Source organism: Silene latifolia, chromosome 2 (genome assembly GCF_048544455.1).
Source record: "Silene latifolia isolate original U9 population chromosome 2, ASM4854445v1, whole genome shotgun sequence".
NCBI classification, from domain to species: Eukaryota; Viridiplantae; Streptophyta; class Magnoliopsida; order Caryophyllales; family Caryophyllaceae; genus Silene; species Silene latifolia.
The window spans coordinates 109,211,468-109,230,683 of record NC_133527.1 but is presented as its reverse complement, the minus strand read 5'-3'; the positions used below and the strand labels follow the sequence as shown (position 1 = coordinate 109,230,683).

Genomic DNA, 19,216 nt, shown 5'->3' with positions numbered 1-19,216 from the left:
TATATATTTATTAATTACATGTAAAAATCATTTAAAAAACAACATAACTAAAACAAGGAATATAAAAAAATTGATTATTTTGATACTTACTCTCCTGTGACCAAAATTTCGACTATTAGGACTCTTATCGCCTTAGCTGCTATTCATAACCTTGTTATACATCAGATGGATGTTAAAACTGCTTTTTTGAATGGTGAACTAAGGGAAGAGATCTATATGTCTCAACCTGAAGGTTTTGTGATTGAGGGTCAAGAGAGTAAAGTGTGTAAACCGAACAAGTCTCTTTATGGATGAAACAAGCACCTAAACAAAGTGGTATGAGAAATTTAACAACACTTTGATAAGTAATGGCTATGTGGTTAACAATTCTGATTCATGTGTTTATTCAAAAGTAATAGAATCTGATTGTGTGCTTATATGCCTTTATGTTGATGACATGTTAATACTTGGTAATAATTTAGAGGTGATAATTAGAACCAAAGAATTTTTGTCATCACAATTTGAGATGAAGGACTTAGGAGAAGCTGATGTTATCCTAGGAGTTAAGGTCATCCGAAACCCCAATGGAATCTGTCTAAGTCAATCTCATTATGTTGAAAAAGTGTTGAGAAAGTTTAACTGCTTTGATGATGTGCCTGCTAGAACACCCTATGATCCTAGTGTAGCATTGTGTAAAAACTTGGGCAAGAGTGTTTCCCAAGAAGAGTATGCTAAAATCCTTGGTAGTGTGATGTTTTTAATGAACTGTACTCGACCAGATATTGCTTATGCAGTTAGTAGACTGAGTCGTTATACACATAACCCTAGCAATGAACACTGGAATGCTCTTCGTCGTTTACTAAAATACCTAAAGGGAACAGTTGACTTATGTTTGCATTATAGTAAATTTCCTGCTGTGTTAGAGGGATATTGTGATGCGGGCGGGTTGCAGGTAACGATGAGATCTGTTCTACTAGTGGTTATGTCTTTACCATGGGTGGAGGTGCTATATCGTGGAAGTCTTCTAAACGGACTTGTATCGCACGCTCTACCATGGAATCTGAGTTCATAGCTCTTGAGTTGGCGGGACAAGAGGTGAATGGTTGAAAAACCTTTTAGCTGACATACCAGTGTGGGGCGGACGGCTAACACCGGTCTCCCTGCACTGTGACTCGCAGGCTGCTATTGGTGTTGCAAAGAATAGTGTCTACAATTCGAAAAAGAGACATATTCGAATAAGGCACGCTGCAGTTAGACAACTCCAAGACAATGGAGTGATTGCTTTGGACTATGTGAAGTCCGAAAACAATCTTGCTGATCCCTTTACAAAAGGGCTGGCTAGGAGACTAGTCGTTGATACGTCGAGGGGAATGGGGCTTAAGTCCTTAGGTCAAGAGTGAGACTTGACTAGGTCTAAAGCTTCTATTCCTATGGCGTTGTATGATTCATAGCCTTTATGGTGGTGCTTTTGAGACGCACTTGATGAATTATACACCAGGTTGGACTTAGGTCCTTAATGACTCATGTGAGAAGTGCTATTGAGAAGCACTTGAGTCACCTACGTAGGTGTAACGATCATTAGACTATGTGAAGTCTTCTGAACACATCTATTAGTACCGAGGTAAACGCATAGCTCTAAAAGATCGCGTTGCACTTTCGCGGAACGATCTTAATCTGAAGGTATGATATGTGTTGTGGGGGGTATCGACCGAAGCTCAGCTAGGAATTCAAATCGCAAGATATTCTCTCGCTGTAAGTAAGTTGTTTCCTCATTTCACTAAAGTGTCAATTCAAATCGAAAGATATTGATACCTAAGTATCCAATCCTTCCTTTACCCAGTTTTCTTTCTTTCTGTCTTCTCTTAGCCATTAGTGGGGGATTGTTGGACATAATGCCTAATTGAAGAAGGCAAAATCTTGCTTTGTTGTCCCACATCGGTGGGAAACAACAAGATTCTCTTGTTTATATATCTTTCCTTCTTTGTATGGTTAAGAGAATGGACCAAGGTGGGTTTTGTTGTGTTTGTTGGGCCTGTGGGTTTGGGTCCAAACACACGCGCGCGCGCCGGCCCGGCCCGGCTCGAGCTCGGGCTCGGGTTTGGGTTTGGGTAGAGCACCTGCGGTGCGGGCCAAAGGCCCCCTTTTGTCCTTTGTTTTTGGTTTTGTGTGTTTCTGAACTGTCTAAGTTCATTGGGCTTGTGCGGTTTTTAATCAGTCTTTGTGACTGTTAGTGGGTGCGATTCTTCCTCCCCATTTTCAGTCCTTGACTGGTCCGTTTTAGGAAGCTGTTTACGCTCCTCTAACTGCTCCTATTTTGCTATAAATAGGAGCCCTACCGTCACAGTAAACACACAGAAAATCAAATACTCTCCTCTTCTCTTCTCTTCTTATAATAATTCTGGGTAAATGATAATTATTTTCGTTCCAAGTCTCACAGTTCCGAGTGGGCGCAACTGAGTTGGAGGCGTAGTGTTATCCTTGGGAACTACCGGCACTAGCGATCGCCACCACGGTCGTACCGGAATATAGTTTTCAAGGCAGTGGCTCCGTTACCACGGCACTACGATTCGGGTTTAATCTCTTCTGTTTTTTTTGCTTTTACATTGTTGCTGCGTTTTTCTTCCAACAATTTGAAAACTATATATTTGTTGTTGTTAATTGCTGTAACAATGTCGTCTGTTTTAGCTAAAACCCTTCCTGATTTGACTAAACTTGAGAAATTAGACGGTCATAACTATAAGCGTTGGTCACAGAAACTGTTGATGTTTTTCGAACAACTGGAAATTGATTATGTGCTGTTTAGTGACCCGCCTGCTCCTGTTAAAGAGGCTGTTGTTACTGAGACCGTAGAGAACACCCCTCCTGCTAAATCTGCTGTTAAGTCAAACGAAGAGGATATTAAGAAATTTGATAAGGACAATAAACTTGTTAGATGCCAGCTTCTAAACAACATGATCGACACCTGTTTGACTGTTTATGGTTCATAAGTCGTCTAAACTGATATGGGAAAGCTTAGAGGCTAAGTATGGGGCTGATGATGCGGGGAAAAAGAAATATGTTGTGGGTAAGTGGCTGGAATTTCAGATGGCTGACGGGAAACCCATCATGGAACAAGTTCATGTCTACGAGAACCTTTGTGCTGATGTTGTTAATGAGGGTATGAAATTAGATGACATTTTCGTGGCTAATGTTCTGTTAGAAAAGTTCCCTCCCTCCTGGTCTGACTATAGAAACCACCTTAAGCATAAGAAAAAGGACCTGTCTCTCCAAGAACTAGTAGGACACATGAGGACCGAAGAGGCAAATCGCCTTAAAGACAAACCTGTTAGTCAACCTGTTAAAACTTCTGTTGCTGCTGTTAATGCTAATCTGGTTGAGTCTGGTGGTCCGTCTTATACTGAGAAGTTCAAGGGTAAGGGTAAGGCCAAGGTTGGTCAGGGTAAGAATCAGGGCCAGACTAAGAAGAATGGTCCAGGGAAGCAATTCTATCGGCTTGTCACATTCTTAACCGTGTACCTCATAAGAAACTTGACAAGACACCCTATGAAATTTGGAAGGGCTATCCTCCTAACCTGAGTTACCTTAAGGTGTGGGGGTGTTTGGCTAAAGTGGGTTTACCAGATTTTAGGAGACCTACCGTTGGACCAAAGACCTATGATTGTGTTTTTATAGGTTATGCTCAAAATAGTTCTGCTTATAGATTCATGTCTTTAAGTGACCGTTCTATATCTGAAGCTAGAGATGCTGTGTTTTTTGAGCATGTTTTTCCATTACAGAAGAATGTTGATTCACCTCCTAGTTTACCTGTTACATCTGTTGATATCTCTTCACATGCTAGTAGTAGCACTTCTATTGATCATGTTGTTGAACCTAGAAGAACTAAGAGACCTAGATGTCCAAAGAACTTTGGAGCTGATTTTGTTTCAACTTTCTTTGTCCGAACATGGATACTCTGTTTGTGCTAGTGATGAATTTGTTTCAGCTTTTTTAATAGAAGATGACCCAAAAACGTATAGTGAGGCAATGAAATCCATTGATGCTAATTTTTGGAAAGATGCTATTAAAAGTGAACTTGACTCTATTGTGTCAAATCAGACTTGGGAGTTGACTGATTTACCTAAAGGTAGTAAACCCATCACAAGTAAATGGATCTTTAAAAAGAAAATGAGACTCGACGGAACAATAGAGAGGTTCAAAGCTAGACTTGTAGTTAGAGGCTTTACACAAAAGAAGGGTATTGATTATTTTGATACTTACTCTCCTGTGACCAAAATTTCGACTATTAGGACTCTTATCGCCTTAGCTGCTATTCATAACCTTGTTATACATCAGATGGATGTTAAAACTGCTTTTTGAATGGTTAACTAAGGGAAGAGATCTATATGTCTCAACCTGAAGGTTTTGTGATTGAGGGTCAAAAGAGTAAAGTGTGTAAACTGAACAAGTCTCTTTATGGACTGAAACAAGCACCTAAACAGTGGTATGAGAAATTTAACAACACTTTGATAAGTAATGGCTATGTGGTTAACAATTCTGATTCATGTGTTTATTCAAAAGTAATAGAATCTGATTGTGTGCTTATATGCCTTTATGTTGATGACATGTTAATACTTGGTAATAATTTAGAGGTGATAATTAGAACCAAAGAATTTTTGTCATCACAATTTGAGATGAAGGACTTAGGAGAAGCTGATGTTATCCTAGGAGTTAAGGTCATCCGAAACCCCAATGGAATCTGTCTAAGTCAATCTCATTATGTTGAAAAAGTGTTGAGAAAGTTTAACTGCTTTGATGATGTGCCTGCTAGAACACCCTATGATCCTAGTGTAGCATTGTGTAAAAACTTGGGCAAGAGTGTTTCCCAAGAAGAGTATGCTAAAATCCTTGGTAGTGTGATGTTTTTAATGAATGTACTCGACCGAGATATTGCTTATGCAGTTAGTAGATCGAGTCGTTATACACATAACCCTAGCAATGAACACTGGAATGCTCTTCGTCGTTTACTAAAATACCTAAAGGGAACAGTTGACTTATGTTTGCATTATAGTAAATTTCCTGCTGTGTTAGAGGGATATTGTGATGCGAACTGGGTTGCAGGTAACGATGAGATCTGTTCTACTAGTGGTTATGTCTTTACCATGGGTGGAGGTGCTATATCGTGGAAGTCTTCTAAACAGACTTGTATTGCACGCTCTACCATGGAATCTGAGTTCATAGCTCTTGAGTTGGCAGGACAAGAGGCTGAATGGTTGAAAAACCTTTTAGCCGACATACCAAGTGTGGGGGCGGACGGCTAACACCGGTCTCCCGCACCGTGACTCGCAGTCGCTATTGGTGTTGCAAAGAATAGTGTCTACAATTCGAAAAAGAGACATATTCGAATAAGGCACGCTGCAGTTAGACAACTCCAAGACAATGGAGTGATTGCTTTGGACTATGTGAAGTCCGAAAACAATCTTGCTGATCCCTTTACAAAAGGGCTGGCTAGGAGACTAGTCGTTGATACGTCGAGGGGAATGGGGCTTAAGTCCTTAGGTCAAGAGTGAGACTTGACTAGGTCTAAAGCTTCTATTCCTATGGCGTTGTATGATTCATAGCCTTTATGGTGGTGCTTTTGAGACGCACTTGATGAATTATACACCAGGTTGGACTTAGGTCCTTAATGACTCATGTGAGAAGTGCTATTGAGAAGCACTTGAGTCACCTACGTAGGTGTAACGATCATTAGACTATGTGAAGTCTTCTGAACACATCTATTAGTACCGAGGTAAACGCATAGCTCTAAAAGATCGCGTTGCACTTTCGCGGAACGATCTTAATCTGAAGGTATGATATGTGTTGTGGGGGGTATCGACCGAAGCTCAGCTAGGAATTCAAATCGCAAGATATTCTCTCGCTGTAAGTAAGTTGTTTCCTCATTTCACTAAAGTGTCAATTCAAATCGAAAGATATTGATACCTAAGTATCCAATCCTTCCTTTACCCAGTTTTCTTTCTTTCTGTCTTCTCTTAGCCATTAGTGGGGGATTGTTGGACATAATGCCTAATTGAAGAAGGCAAAATCTTGCTTTGTTGTCCCACATCGGTGGGAAACAACAAGATTCTCTTGTTTATATATCTTTCCTTCTTTGTATGGTTAAGAGAATGGACCAAGGTGGGTTTTGTTGTGTTTGTTGGGCCTGTGGGTTTGGGTCCAAACACACGCGCGCGCGCCGGCCCGGCCCGGCTCGAGCTCGGGCTCGGGTTTGGGTTTGGGTTTGGGTAGAGCACCTGCGGTGCGGGCCAAAGGCCCCCTTTTGTCCTTTGTTTTTGGTTTTGTGTGTTTCTGAACTGTCTAAGTTCATTGGGCTTGTGCGGTTTTTAATCAGTCTTTGTGACTGTTAGTGGGTGCGATTCTTCCTCCCCATTTTCAGTCCTTGACTGGTCCGTTTTAGGAAGCTGTTTACGCTCCTCTAACTGCTCCTATTTTGCTATAAATAGGAGCCCTACCGTCACAGTAAACACACAGAAAATCAAATACTCTCCTCTTCTCTTCTCTTCTTATAATAATTCTGGGTAAATGATAATTATTTTCGTTCCAAGTCTCACAGTTCCGAGTGGGCGCAACTGAGTTGGAGACTGTAGTGTTATCCTTGGGGAACTACCGGCACTAGCTGATCGCCACCACGGTCGTACCGGAATATAGTTTTCAAGGCAGTGGCTCCGTTACCACGGCACTACGATTCGGGTTTAATCTCTTCTGTTTTTTTTGCTTTTACATTGTTGCTGCGTTTTTCTTCCAACAAGAGATTACTCCTTAATATTGTATTTGTGTATGAAAATTTTAATATATTCTTAAAATCTTATATATTTATTAATTACATGTAAAAATCATTTAAAAAACAACATAACTAAAACAAGGAATATAAAAAAATGGAAAAGGAGGGGTGTGGAGAAGCGGAAGACGCTAGATAATGACTACCGTCATTTTAGCTTAAGACCAAAAATATTGCTTGAACTGTATATAAAACTTAGTCTAATTTCTTTCATTGTGCTTCTATATTTCTTTTAGATTTATTGTCACCAATTGTGTTGAGTTCGTTGTTTAGCATACAAATACACGTAAAAATTTTAGGAGTCATCATACCTCTCTAGATTTACCCAAGCACTTTTATAAGTGTGAATAATAAAAACAAATTAAACGTTTAATGATTGAGACAATATAATTTATAATGTAAACTATGAGGTCATGTTGTAATAAACAAAACTAATCGGTATATCTTTTTCACATGTTTAATTAAAGATCATACGGTTAAAATTTTTAAAATTGCCTATCGTTCCATTAGCGTGTACTAATTATAGTTATGCAACAAAGCCATACATTATACATACATACATACATAATAATGAAGATCAATGTTTTTTTTTTGTTTCAAATAGGGTAGATCAATGTGAACTTCAGTAAAATGAACACTTTTTAAATGTCAACTTAGAGAATCAAAACATTGTCTTTTGAGCCAGTCTCGAGATTGTTTGATAGAAGAGTTGTTAAATCTATCCGTATCCATGGAATACAAAATTCAACAGGTTTCCAGGTATTGCTTAGGCATATAGTGGTCTCACAATCAAAGTCGTTAGGGCCGATTCATCACTAGACACAGCTTCCCTGTCCTCCCTCACGAAAGTAAAAAGATTACATCTTAAACCTAACTGAAAAAAAAGTCGACCATAAAACAAACACACAGACAATTCATACTCGCTTCCCCAACTCAGCTAAATTATGACATAACAAGAGATAATGGATTCTCTTCAGCGCAAAAACTAAATATGCAACTCAGAATAATCAGGGCTCCCTGAATCCAAGCGCCTAGTTCTAAGGACTTGATGAAGGACGCTGTTAGGCCGCCTTGAAACAAGGATGAAGACTACACTAGGATGTTTCTGTGATCAGTCTTTAACTCAGGGATCTGTCCATTAAATTGGAGACGGAAACAACTACAACCCAACTTCAATATAAGTGATGGAATGCATAAATCAAATTCAAGTCTAACTGGCTAGCACACAAAGAAACAACCATCAAAATGTGCAAAAACTACGAGAGGGGAAAGAAATCTTTCCAAGAATTGAGTTAAAGCAAGAAATCCCAACACTCAAAAGAGTTCTGCAATGTTCCAGCTCATACCAAGAGAAGAAAAACAAACTAACTAATAGGCAACCTCGGCTTCTGGTGTCTCAACTTCGGCTTGCTCCTTTTCAGCCTCAGCGACCTCTTTCTCGCTCTTCCGTCCCTTTTTCGACTTGTAGTACACGCTCATGAAGGTTCCCACTGCTCCATATTTCCTCCTACTCTTCTCATACAGTGAGGCATCAAACATTCTCCAGAAATCCTTTTCACTTAGCTCAGACACAGCATATTGTGGCTGGAATCCATGGTTTTCAATTAGCCATTTTTCCATCCTACGCACGGCCTCAACACCATCAAACACCTCCCCTCTGAAAATGGGTTCTGGGGTATAGTAGACTCCCACGTCAGTGTACATTTGGGCATATGATGTGTCACCCTGTCTCTTGTGCTGCTCGAAGCCTGGTTCGGGATATATCATGGTTTTCACAGGCAGCCTGAACAGTTTGTGTGGGCAGAGCCAAAGCGGGTAAACCTAGAGAAACCAAAAAATGTTAGGTTGAAATAAGTTGTAGTAGGATTGCTAGCAAGTATCGATTTCAAACATTTATTTTGCCAAGGCAACATTAATTCAATGTCAGAAACATGGAATCATTGTTAGTCGTGGCTCTTGTAAGAGCTGGTCTCACTGTTCGACCAGCCTAAGCACTTGTGTATTTTTCAATTGATTACTCCCTCCCAGCTTTTATGATACTAAAACATGTTTTCTGAGTCGTGTGTATCTTGACAAATGAGCAATTGAGCATGTGATCTGGAAGGAGTTTGGATCCCCTCCATTCCCTAAAAGAAATGGAGAGTCCATTTCCCTCTCACAAGATAAAATTATACTACTATTTCTCTTTCCATTGCCTTTTCCCATTATTTCAGCATAAAACCCGAATTGTTAGATCGCAGTTGAGTGAAATCTTGAGCATTAAGAGGAAATGGACTCTCTATTTCTTTTAGGAAAGGGAGAGGAACCTAATTGATGCAAAAGCAATACGTTTTTGTTCTTAACCTCTTTTATTGCCTTAGGGCAGGGGAACTATAGGTGTAGCATGTTTAGACTTTAGATCGATAAAAGTCATAAAACCATGCTCAAGTTACTTTTGACGTTATAGACTTGAGTGTAGTGTTTAATGAACTACAATTTTGCAACAAATTAAAAGCTATTTTTGCTAGCAATCTAAGATCCCTGCAAATCAACAATTAACATACCAGGGTGGATTGTAGCCATACATGCATACTGCATACACTTCAAAATGCAAATAAATTGGGTGGGGACAATAACAATAACACATAATAATAAAAGTGACTTTACCTCCATCTCACGATCAACAAATTCAAGAGCCTCTCCAACCTTGTACAAAGGCACAAGCATGTCCTGAATAACGTGATTGTCATGGTAATAGTTCCGGATGGCTTCACCTTGGGTGGCTTTAAGAAGGGAAACTTTGGGGGGCATCAACCACCCGAGAAGAAATCTAAACCAAAGCTGGTCACCGAAAGGGATAATAAGCTTCCCTTCCCAGTACAAAGACCTTGTATGCCTGTGGTAATACTCCCTAGTAGGAATGTACTCCACAAACTCCCCTTTTGTAAGGGCTTTCTGGGCATGTTGATAGAACCAGGGCTTAAACCACCATCCACAATTGTTTATCACATTGCCCTTTTTCTTAGCCTCTTTCTTGGACACGTATCTCCCTGTCATCATCACTCCCTCTGAGGAATTGTAGACCATACCTTCAACAAAATCGGGAACCTTCTCAGGATTGTCCTGATCTCCGTCTTTGGGAGCGAAGGAATCCACATAACCCTGTGCAATTTCTTTCAAGCTTCCTTTCACAGGCGTATATGTCAACCTCATGTATTCCTTTACATGAATAAGCTTGATTTCAGCAGAAACAAGGAATCCCAGTGTACCCTGAGACCACGGAATAGCGTAGAAGAGGTCAGAGTACTCGTTATCCTTGGTAGCTCTGACAACACGTCCATCAGCCAAAACTATCTCATATGCCACAACTGTGTCTGCAAACAGACCATAAATATGGGAACTTCCTTCGATTCCATAGCCGTTAATAAGACCACCAACAGTGAGATCATCTAGCTCAGCAACTACAGCAAGGGAAAGATTCATTGGCACAGTTACCCTTGAGATCTGACCCATATTGACCAGAGGCTCAACTTTGGCTACCATCCTTTCTTTGTCAATCTCAAGAATATTCCTAAAAGCTGAGAGATCAACCTCAAAGTGTCGGGCCCTCTTGTAATCGATATTTCTCATTCCCACGGCAACCCACGGCTTTCGGGCTGTGCAGACCAGACCGTCTTTGGCTGGATTCCTCTCTTTGAGGCGTTTCACAACTTTCCTCACATTTTCCTCATGTTCTTGCTGACGTTTCTTGTAGGATTTCCATTCAGACCTCTTGTCACCGAGATATATGAGGAAATAAAAAGTGGACGAGATGGGGAGGAGAACAAATATAACAAAAATCCATCGGAACTGGACAAGGAAATCCACTATTGTTTTTTTCCTCTTTGGGCGTACAAGTGGAGCCTGCAAATCTGACATCTTAACACACGCCCCTCAACTGCAATTCACGAAATAACTTAAAGTCACAAATCAGACATCTAAGTGTATGTGCATTACATAGGTATACAATGAAACAAAAGTCACATCTATTTCAAGAAAAAATTACAAGGAAAAGAAAAACAATGACAAACAATAGGAAGAATAACAGAGGCCAAGTAAGAAGGATATCAAATAAAACACACATTGCGAGAAAATTTTATAATATGTAATGTTACATCACTTATCTGGTTATCGAACTTGAAGAAATAGAATGAATAGGATAGATATCATGTTGGAAGATGAAGGAATGGAGATTTGGTAACAATAAGGACCACATTATAATAAAATGAGACTTGCACATTTTCAATTTTAAGCTACACAGAATAGCAGAAGCAATTCTCACACCCATAATAACAAACCCCGAATTTAGGAGAGAATTCAGACTCGAATGCAGATATATATATATATATATATATATATATATATATATATATATATATATATATTATATATATAGTATTGTTGGGTTCATCTAAGTCCACCCACAAACCTTGAGTCCATAAGTCCTCATCCAAGCCCTTGGATGAGGAAGATGGGTGGCTTAGATGAAACCTCCTAAATGAAGATTAATTAGCTAATCTAACTCTCTCTCTCTACTCTTTTTAATTAATCACTAACTCATCTCAATTAACCACTAATTAAATATATATACCTTTTCACTCATCCATTTCTCTCACCTCTCACACAATTTCATTCCTCCAATCTCTCTAAAATCTAAATAAATCAAAAACCTCCAAAAATCACCCAAAAAAAACCCAATAAAAACCCAATAAAATCACCCCAAATAATTCACCCTCTCTCCAACTAATCACCACCCCAACCCATTACACACCACCCCACCCAACACCCCACCCGCACACCCACCACAATCGTCACCAACCATCCCGCCACCGCGCCGCCGCCACCTTCCTCCTTTCTTCTTCTTTTTTTTTTTTTTTTTTTTTCCGGTCAGATCTGAAGTTCCTGTTTTTTTTTTTTTTAAAATTTGTGTGTGGTGTTGTTGTGATGGTGGAGATGCGAGTCTTTTCTAACAACCGTCACTAACCACACGCCGTCACCTTCCTTTTCGTTTTTTTTTTCTTTTTTTTTTCCGGTCAGATCTGAAATTTCTGGGTTTTTTTTTTTTTTTTCGTAAAGTTGTGTATGGTGTTATTGTGATGGTGAAGATGTGAGTCTTTTTTAAAAACAAATACCAAATGTGGTTTTTTTTATAAAACAATTACTATATTTTAGTCATATAGTATGTGACTTTTTTTTTGGAAATCTTTTTTAGTGTTATTGTGTATATTATTTACATTAGCATATTTTAGATCTATTTTTTTTTAAAAGAAATTGTGATTTTTGTTTTAGATTTAGTTTTTGAAAGAAAATTATGATTTGTTTAATTTTAGATCTAAAAAAAGATCTCAATAAGTTGTTTAATTTTAGATCTTGTTTAATTTTGTGAGATCTTTGTATTAAAATTACATTTTTCTCTATTAGAATTACACTTATTAAAATTACACTTTTCTCCATTAAAATTACACTTTTTTCTATTAAAATTACATTTTTCTCTATTATGAAAGTTACACTTTCCTCCATTAAAATTACACTTTTGTTGCTTAAAATTACACTTTTGTCTGTTAAAATTACACTTTTTCCGGTTAAAATTACACTTATTAAAATTACACTTTTCTCCATTAAAATTACACTTTTTTCTATTAAAGTTACATTTTTCTCTATTATTAAAGTTACACTTTCCTCCATTAAAATTACACTTTTGTTGCTTAAAATTACACTTTTGTCTGTTAAAATTACACTTTTTCCGGTTAAAATTACATTTTTTCTCTTAGAATTACACTTCTTCTGCTAAAATTACACTTTTTATCCTTGGAATTACACTTTTTCTCGCTAGAATTACACATTTTTCGATTAAAATTACACTTATATCTATTAAAGTTAAAGTTACACTTATTTCTATTAGAATTACACTTATTTCTATTAGAATTACACATTTTTCGATTAAAGTTAAAGTTACACTTATTTCTATTAGAATTACACTTTTTTCTACTAAAATTACAGATTTCTCTATTAAAGTTACAGCTATCTCTATTAAAGTTACATTTTTCTCTACTAAAGTTACACTTATATCTATTAAAGTTACACTCTTAAGGACTACAGTTTTACTCTCAATGGACTCATGTTATATGTTTAATATGGACAAAAGTTACACTCTCAATGGACTAAAGTTACACTCTCAATGGACTGAAATTACACTTTAATGGACTAAAGTTACACTTTCAATATGGACTAAAGATACACTCTCAATGGACTAAAAATACACTTTAATGGACTAAAATTACACTTTAATGGTTTAAAATTACACTTTAATGGACTAAAATTACACTTTTAAAAGACTAAAGTTACACTTATAAGTCACTCAATTCACAATGAGTTGTGTTAAAATTGGAAAAATTCAAAATAATATTTGTCGAAAAACTGAGTTACACTCGTAAAACGCAAAATATATTGTAAATTTGCTTCAAATTTTCAAATTTCAAAATAAAATCCGTCAAACCGCAATTTTTTCCGTTGAAATTACACTTTTTCCCGTTGAAATTACACTTTTAAAACAGTGAAAGTGTAGTAACATTTGTATAAAGTTTCAGTCCAAAAAAAAAATTATGCTCAATTTTTTTTTTTTTGTGTATAATTAATCCATTAGTGAATGTATAATTAAAGCTAGAGAGATAAAGTGGATTAATTAGTGTATAGGAAACTCATTAGTGTTAAGTATGCTTTTTTGCTTTCAATCTCAACCATCCTTAGTGGGATATCTAAGGGATGTAGTGAGGACTTAGGGACTAAAAATATATGGTGGACTCATTAGAACTTTGCTCTATATATATATATATATATATATATATATATATATATATATATATATAGGGGCGGGTTCAGGTACGAACTACGTTAACGTACGAACCGTACGAACTCACTACAAACCAGTTTTTTTTTTTTTTTTTTTTTTTCAGATACATTTTACTACCTTATGAGATACACTTCTTATTAGATACATTTTAAAGCATAACCAGCTACATTTTTTCAACACTAAAATTATAGATGCACTTATAACTTTTTTAAACTAATTTTTTTGCGGATACATTTTATATTATTTGCGGATACACATGTCACTATCGTCAGATACACATGTCAATATTCTCAGATACGCATATCAGTACGGCCAGATACGCATATCAATAATCTCAGATACGCATATCCGTGCCAGATACACATGTCAATACTTTCAGATACACATACAGTAGTATTCATATATGTATCTAGTAGTATTCGTACACGTATCCACCGCCAAACACAACTTCCCACCACCAACCACCACCACCACCAACCACCACCACTAACACCCCACCGCCGCCACACCCCACCGCCACCACCACCACCACCACCACCGTCATCGCCATCACTACACCCCACATCTCGGTCACAATTAACCACGCCGGCGCCACCATCTGTCACCATAAATAATGTCGGCGACCTCAGACATCCTCAGACATCCTCCGACCTGCTCCGATGACATCGCCGGTGACCATAGACTCGCTTAAACAATATTTCGACACACTTAAACAATCACCACCATATTTCGACACCAACAAAACCATCATTAACACCGATGACCAACACCATTTTTTCAAGACCACCACCATGACCAACCTCTCATCACCACCACCACCGTTTCCCCTCGTCGTCGGCGATCCACACAACCACCAGGGATAATAGGAGATACAACCATTGGCGGCGCCGACGACGAATTTCCCGAGAAAAGCTCACCTGACTGAGTTCGGAAATGTACAACGAGTTCAGCTATGTAATTAATTTTTCGAAATGCCTTGTGCTAAATTCTAGATCTGCCTTCAAAAAATTCTAGATCTAAAATTCACCCATCGTCTTTGCCAAAACCCGACATTCGAGCTCGGCACCATTGCTGCTCCTCCAACCTCCGATCAAAACCCAACTTCAAGCACCTCAAATTCGGCCACCATTAAAGCCGACTCCGCTGCACAATCAACCGTGCTTTTCAACTGCTGCCGCCACATCAAAATTGACGCCCCACTGCAATTAAACCCAACTCAGCTCCAATTATCAATCGAGCTCCATCAATTCAGGCCACCGCTGAGTCCAACTCGTCCCAACTCAACAATCAAACCACCGTTTCTCCTGCACTTCTCCAGCAATCACCTGGTTCGCCAACCGCCAGCAACTTCGATGAGCACGGCATCCCGACATCACCATTCACTCAACCTCAGCCCATCACCACCGTAGCAGATCAACAACAGCAGACCCGTCACCAGCATTTACCGGAGAAAAAGACTTGTGCCTGCATATCGAGAAGAATGGAAGGAGACGGAGGAGAGCATGCGCATTAGAAGCAAGGAGCCCGATCTCAGGCGAGGCACGATCGACGGACGTGGTTCCGGCCACCGGTGCCAACGTCATTTGGTTAGATGTGAAATTGAAAGGGGGATAATGGATTGGGATTTTAGAGAAGTAGCAGGGGAGTCAAATAGGGATAATGGATTGGGATATTTAGAGTAGCAGGGCGTCAAAGGAGGACCGTAGATATGTCCTAATCTAAGGCTAATATTGAGTTTAAACGGTTCGTATCGTAATTTAGTTCGCACGGGATCCCGATTCTATATATATATATATATATATATATATATATATATATATATATATATATATATATATATATATATATATATATATATATATATATAACTTTTCCTTTCACCAATTTCGTGTGGCAATTGAATATTAAGGTATACAGAGCTAAATATCTTGACCCTACGACTAAAACATTAAAACTACCTAGAAGACAATAAATGAAATCAACTCCAAGAAACAAGAGGGTCAAATCAATTTCACATGTTCATTTTATTTGTTATACGCACTGTTATTAGAATCCCGATTCAATCCTACGATTTACAATTTCACGATCTCGATCCTACTATTCTATTCATGGTTGTAGAATTTTATGATCTATTCATTTGAAAATATTTTAAGTTAGGATCATAATACAATCCTAAGATCCGATTTTATCGTAAAAGAATAAATATATATTTTTATATAATGACATTGTAAAACCCGAATTTCGTGTAAGCGGTAGAAACATGTTTATATGATGATGCTAAAATTATTAATTATCAATAGTTGATACTTGATAGATATATTAATAAATATGTGTTTTGATTTTTAATTATATGTTTTTACCAAATAAAAAACTATATGTAGTGAGTTTGTTGGATCTTACAATCCTAAGATCCGATTCTGATTCGATCCAAAGTAGAATCCCGATCCTAACAACATTGGCTATACAGAGTTACTTTTGAAAACATAGAAGACAAATTCATAGATTGATTACCAACAAAATCGTAAATAGCGACCATACATGAGAATTAGGAAGTAACTAAAGCTCAATTTAGAAAGTCAATATATCACTACTATGTTATGTACAAAGTTGTTGTCTATTTGTACCAAAACTAAAAACAAAGTCATTGTCCATAAGTAAAAAACCAAGAGTAGTTTCTATTTAAGTACTCCTTCCATCCCAACTTGTCTAAATTTAATAAGGAAAAAGCTATATTATATCCAATATTGACCTTAGATAACTAACACCATTTCGGCCACAAGATCATTGTCTCAACTCTCTCTAATTTAAGAGATAGTGTAGGTAGTTCATGATTTCTCCTTAAATCTTCCAAAAATAGAAATTGAGACGATAAAAATGGGATGGAGGGAGTAACATTTGACATCCTTACACCAAATAGGCAAATCTACAAGGCAATCCGAATACTCATTATGTTGTCAATAATGTGTTTACTTTGATTAAAAAAACAATTGATTAAGACGGGGAAGTACGTGAGAATGGACGTTGAGACAAATGTGCATGCACAGCTAGTATGATCTAGGGAGCAGTCGGAGACAAAAATAAGATGGCTCAAAATAAACAGACCTTGGCGATCCGAAATGACCCGAACCTAAAATGACTGGGAATTAAGACAATTAAGCAAATATAGAAACAAGAAGTAATTGAAACAGAACAAAAATGGAGAGAGGGGAATACCTGATGAGATGAGAATAAGTGAGGAGAGAGAAAGGATAGAAAGGGGGATGATTGACGGAGATAACTAGAATGCACGGACTAAATGACCTAGAGTGTCATCTTTATAGTGATATTAATTAGTTATAAATAATTATAAAGACGATCTGAAATGATTTCAAATAATAGAGACAATAGCTGATATGCTGGCGATCACGTTTAATTTGGGAGTAGGGACAACGTGCGTAATGCTACACACATCTCTATCTCAATCTCCGCCAACAGTCAACTTGCCATCAGATCATGGAATCCAATAATCCATCTCAGTTTTACAACTCTCAAATAAGTTGGCCTTTCAGACAAAAGAGAAAAAAAAATAAGTTATCCGGGTCGGATTTTCATTTCGTTCATTCTGATAATTATTATTCTGGTCTCAGCTTACTTGGTCGAGTAGGTCATACTCGGTCGAGTAAGTTGTCGAGTGCTTTTAAACAGTCTACTGTTTTTGGTGCACTCGGCCGAGTATTGAGGAATTCGGTCGAGGAGGACATAGTCGGCCGCGGTTGATTAAGGTGATTAGAGATTATATATTTCGCATTAACAGTTACTAATTCATTTTATAGAAATCTAAACTACGTTATTCACTTCTCTAATCACCCTAATCACTTCCAAGGCTAATTGATCGATCGTGAGTCTACACTTCCGTCTTTTCATACCGGTTTCGTTGGCAAGTGTCTAGTGCTTTGTTAATCAGTTTGTGGTTGTGTGGACAGGGCCCACCCGCGCCGTGCGCACCCGTGCGTTGTGGTTTTGAGGCGGCGACACTTCTCCCACGGAACCTTGGTTTGCCAAAACACGTCATGGGCCGTTACCGATTTGTGAGGCATTAAACCGGTGAAAGGTTGAATAAGCCTGCATTTGTGGAGTCGCCACCAATTTATTGTGGAAAATTGGAAACCGTTCGAATACCTCGTGCCATGTCAAGACACAAAGTAATGACATGAACACTAAGAACTCGTTACCCTTAGCATTCTATGTCTAGAATGACTCTCAAGATGCCATTGGACACGGATTGAAAGGATTGAATTACCCTCTAATTAAACACATTTAATTAATGATCTAAAATACTCTTTAATTTAGTCATTAGATCTAGTGCATGCATAACAAAATAAACAAGGTTAGGAGAAAAAAACGATTTTCTTACATTGATAATGGACGAAATATGGGCACTAGATTAGAACACCTTCCTAACCTAGATCTTGAGCTTAATCATATTAGGATGATCCTCCAAAATCTTCAAGTATTCATTGTGGAATACCTCCTCTTAGTTGCATCAAGACTTACCCTTAAATCTAATAAAATTATTAACTAGATAATTATATTGGATCCTCAAATAAAATTCTAATAATATAAATATTACTACACTAGTAATGTAGAATTAGTATTAGAATTTTATGAACAAATTATGAGCTAAAAAACTATTTTTATAGAAAAGAGAAAGGGAGAGTGAGAAGGATGATTTTGTGTAAGAATGAAAATAAGAATAAGAACTAGTATTAGAATTTTATGAACAAATTATGAGCTAAAAAACTATTTTTAGAGAAAAGAGAAAGGGAGAGTGAGAAGGATGATTTTGTGTAAGAATGAAAATAAGAATAAGAACAATTCTTATTCTATGGGGGAACAAAAACCGGTGGGTAGTAGTGGTAATAGGGACCAACGCATGCCTTCAACCTTTTGCAATTTTTGTCTTATCAAAATTTATAGGGTGAGGTCTAGTTGCATAGGGTGATCATTATGTTTTTTATTCAAAATAAAATAAACACAATCCACCCAAATACCTTCCAAAATCGGTCCACCCATAATATAGACATCCATTTTATGTTTGTCAATTGTAACATTGTCATACAATATGTCACATGTAGCATCTAACATGTAATTAGTAATATAAATGCATATTTAACTAATTAAATATCATTATATATCAAATAAATTACAATTAACAATTTAACAAGTGATTCACAATTACATGTATATAAAATGGGTCATGTTAATATAATGCACAACATTTTATAATTATAATTAACCATTCATTCTTATCTCAATTGTTTCATAAACAATAAATCTTATTTAATCAAATTACAATAAGATAAATATATTCTCACTCACTGTCATAAATTGTTCAATTTTAAGGAATTAATTAATCTGTATCGTTATACAATTAATTAATTAATCTATTAAGGGAATTGTCCTATAGGTGTGACCTTAAGGGATCAACTGATCACCACCGTCAAACGACAGTAATGTCAAACTCTAGTTAGCCAATCATTACCGATTAATGTTGATCAGTTGACTATATAAATGAA

At 37.3% G+C, this 19,216-nt stretch overlaps 1 protein-coding gene across 2 annotated transcripts; it reads right to left on the bottom strand.

The window, feature by feature from the left end:
• Positions 1–7,964: 7,964 nt before the first annotated feature.
• On the bottom strand, positions 7,965–17,183 carry LOC141642885 (delta(24)-sterol reductase-like). 2 transcript variants are annotated; one of them, XM_074451866.1, is made up of 4 exons: positions 16,875–16,944; positions 16,764–16,797; positions 9,440–10,709; positions 7,965–8,614 (listed from the first exon to the last, which is right to left on the bottom strand). In XM_074451866.1, the coding sequence occupies exons 3-4, from the start codon at positions 10,688–10,690 to the stop codon at positions 8,162–8,164; spliced, it is 1,704 nt and encodes a 567-aa protein (XP_074307967.1). In that variant the 5' UTR covers positions 10,691–10,709; positions 16,764–16,797; positions 16,875–16,944; the 3' UTR covers positions 7,965–8,161. The 2 variants fall into 2 exon arrangements, with proteins under 2 accessions (XP_074307967.1, XP_074307966.1); XM_074451865.1 differs by lacking the exon at positions 16,764–16,797 and having other exon boundaries at positions 16,875–17,183.
• Between the last annotated feature and the right edge of the window lie 2,033 nt (positions 17,184–19,216).

Excerpts from the sequence above, each read along its gene's own strand:
- LOC141642885 (XM_074451865.1), bottom strand. The coding sequence starts at position 10,690 with ATGTCAGATTTGCAGGCTCCACTTGTACGCCCAAAGAGGAAAAAAACA. Across the intron at positions 8,615-9,439 it reads TTGTTGATCGTGAGATGGAG|GTTTACCCGCTTTGGCTCTG; the intron begins GTAAAGTCACTT and ends TGGTTTCTCTAG.